This window comes from Adiantum capillus-veneris, chromosome 29 (assembly GCF_014529385.1).
Source record: "Adiantum capillus-veneris isolate H3 chromosome 29, ASM1452938v2, whole genome shotgun sequence".
Classification (NCBI taxonomy): domain Eukaryota; kingdom Viridiplantae; phylum Streptophyta; class Polypodiopsida; order Polypodiales; family Pteridaceae; genus Adiantum; species Adiantum capillus-veneris.
Window position 1 is genome coordinate 126,405,474 of NC_140959.1, and position 2,876 is coordinate 126,408,349.

Consider the following 2,876-nt stretch of genomic DNA (forward strand, 5'->3'; position numbering starts at 1 on the left):
TTGCAGACAACCCAGGTAACGCCTTCCATACCAAGTGTTGGCCACAATTCGCGAGAGCAAAAGGGTAAGAACTACCGCGTGGGACAACAATTAGCATTGGGCCAAAAGAGCAGCCCACCTCAAAAGGGAGTCCTAATTGTGTAGGAAGGAGAGAATGGCAAGTGTCTAGAAAATTAGTTTGACAAGTGTCAAAATAGCTCGTGTTGTAGGCTCGCCAGCTGCCTCTCCAAAACTGCTGCTTCGTCTTCATCGCGCTTATATAACCCACAACATTTTCTGTTCTCTGTTTTCCTCTCTCTCTTTCTCTCTTTCTCTCTCTCTCTGTCTCTCTCTCACACGCGCGCGCACACAACACGCACACACACCCACATACAGAGGGCATCCATGGTGAAGCCTAGAAGTGCAACCAGAGAAACACCCGTGGATGCAGCCATTCCAAGCGCATGCAGGAAGCTGCTGCAGATTAGGCCCAATGTCCGAGCACAGTACAAGAGGAAGAAATCTTGGCTCCTGCAGTCCGTCCTCGAATATCTTACATCAGATTCGTTCATGTATGGGCCTCTCCTCACGCCTCCACCATCACCCATGACACCTGCCACGCTTAAACCTAGAGAAAACTGCGGCAATAATGGACAATCTGCCTCTCAGATTGAAGGTAAGAACCCAAAATTTGGGTTTTTTCTGTGTATAATAGTATCTTTGCAAGAGCCCTTATCTTTAATATTCTGCTCAGAGCATGCGGGCTGCTCTTCTTTGTCCACTTTGCACTCGCCGCCATCAACGCCCATTTCGCGCCTACGAACCATGAGCACTCTCACGAGAAGATTTTTAGGGAGATCAGCAAGCCCCGGCAATGAAGAAAACACGCACGTAAATACGGCTCCAGCATCAGTAGAGGTTCCTCACAAGTACAGAGAGGACTCATTTCTTCTACCTTCTCTTAAACACAAAGAAAAGCTGTCTGAAAAGGATGAGGCAAATGGAAATGGTGTCCTCACTGGTAAAGGGGAGGATGCTGACGAGGATGCTAATGCTGATGATGAGGACGAGGAGTCATCCAAATCCTACACAGAATCGCAAAGCGAATCTGATGTCATGCCTCTCCACAAAGATCCTGCTATGGAGGTATTCATGTGTTACGCTTGAGTACTTCAGGTTTGCCCAAATTTCTTATGAGAGATGGCATGGAAGTACGTGATCGTCATTCCTTGATTTCAGCTCGTACGTAGACTTGTTAGAAAGGTAGGCGGGCGCCTTTCAAAAGAGCTCGGAATCTTTGTGGATGTTCGGGATTGCGAAGTGGAGCGGTGGTTTTTGGCCACTACGTTCTTGAGTTATCCATTGGAGTTTGAGCTGTCGAAAAAGATGTCCAAGGTTCTCTTTTGAGTCTGTGGATGTGCATTCTATGCTTGATTCATGAGTGCATGTGCATGCTTTGCGAAGGGATTCTAGAACAAAATTATCTCATGGGTGTTGCATATTCTCCACTTTTTGAAACAGAAATTACAGAGTATGGGCATTTCTAAGATAGTGGATGTGTTGGGTATTGACCAAAGTGAGTTGGAGGAAGCTTTTCAAGATGTGATGCACAATCACAGGTGAATTTTGTGAAGCAATTTAATGCTTCAACGCACTTAAATTCGTCTCAAACTACGTCCTGTGCTTTTATTGGACATATTAATAGCTCTATTTGTGTATTTACGAAACATTCCTTTTCAATGGAAAAATTCTGTGTGTTGCAGAATAGCCTCCCGACTACAAAAAATTGCACTTGCTTTGCGCACTGAGCATGGTGGCGGGATATGCACTTTGAAGCTCATTCCAGATTATGCAGAGCTTAAGCAAGAGCTAGAAAACCTTCCTGGTTATAGTAGAAATGCCGCCCGCACATTTTTAAGGCGTGTGATGTCTCTTTGTCTTGTTTTGCTTATGCGTAGTTGTGTATGATACCGGAATTTGCTCTTATATCTGGGTTTGATGTGTGCATGTGCCATGGTGAAAATAACAGGGAGATGCGGAGTGTATGGCCTGGTGCTAATCCGGATTTTGGGATGCGCACAAGAAATGCGGCCAAGCATTTGCATTTGCTGTCATCTAGTAAGGATGGGCCAGATGCAACATCGAATCTAGTGGAGATGGGACAGGATGCTGGTATGTTAGTAGCATTGGTTTTATGAATTACTATAAAACTACATGCGCGATACTGCCTGCGCCTGTTGTCATTTGATTCTTTATAACATTGTCATTTGTATTAATGCTAATTTGTCAGGATTGGATGTGAGAGACTTGGAGTTGGCTCTTCTGAAGCTTTCATATCAGCATGCTCGCCATTATCGAAATTGCCCAGGAGGCCGAGAATGCGAGTTTGCAAGGATAACATTGTCAGATGTAGATCAATTAATAGCCAATTTGTAAAGTGTCTTAGTTGAGGGTGTTAATTCTGTAAAAATTGAGTTGATATGCACCCTTTCGTAGTGGTGGCGTTCTAGTACTCTCTCTCTCTCTCTCTCTCTCTCTCTCTCTCTCTCTCTCTCTCAGTTGGTTTAGTATGTTCGATTTAATTAGCGAATATGGTTTTGGTTTTGTATGTTTTGGTGGTTCTAAACAAGCAAGACAAATGCTTTGTCTTGCTACCTTCAGCTGAATAAATATTTCAGAGTGTGCATCCTTTTTAGCAAGACAAAGCAAGAGGTGCTTAATAAATATTTCAGAGTGTGCATCCTTTTTAGAAGGTAGAAACTTTGCTATTTTGTTAAACCTATGTACCTATTTTCCTGGAGGAATATCCAAAGGATGAATCAACTTTCCAACCTTGAGTCCATGTTTTCTTGCATTCTATCATAAAGTAGGCATCCACAAACAAACTAATCCATTGA

At 43.5% G+C, this 2,876-nt stretch overlaps 1 protein-coding gene across 2 annotated transcripts; it reads left to right on the forward strand.

Annotated features, from left to right (window-relative positions):
- The first annotated feature begins 255 nt into the window (after positions 1 to 255).
- Positions 256 to 2,493, forward strand: LOC147419898 (uncharacterized). 2 transcript variants are annotated; one of them, XM_086505879.1, is made up of 6 exons: positions 256 to 655; positions 734 to 1,125; positions 1,219 to 1,374; positions 1,501 to 1,598; positions 2,009 to 2,151; positions 2,270 to 2,493. In XM_086505879.1, exons 1-6 carry the CDS (start codon positions 385 to 387, stop codon positions 2,413 to 2,415), a joined length of 1,206 nt encoding a protein of 401 aa, XP_086362005.1. In that variant the 5' UTR covers positions 256 to 384; the 3' UTR covers positions 2,416 to 2,493. The 2 variants fall into 2 exon arrangements, with proteins under 2 accessions (XP_086362005.1, XP_086362006.1); XM_086505880.1 differs by lacking the exons at positions 2,009 to 2,151; positions 2,270 to 2,493 and adding an exon at positions 1,743 to 1,996.
- The last annotated feature ends 383 nt before the right edge of the window (positions 2,494 to 2,876 follow it).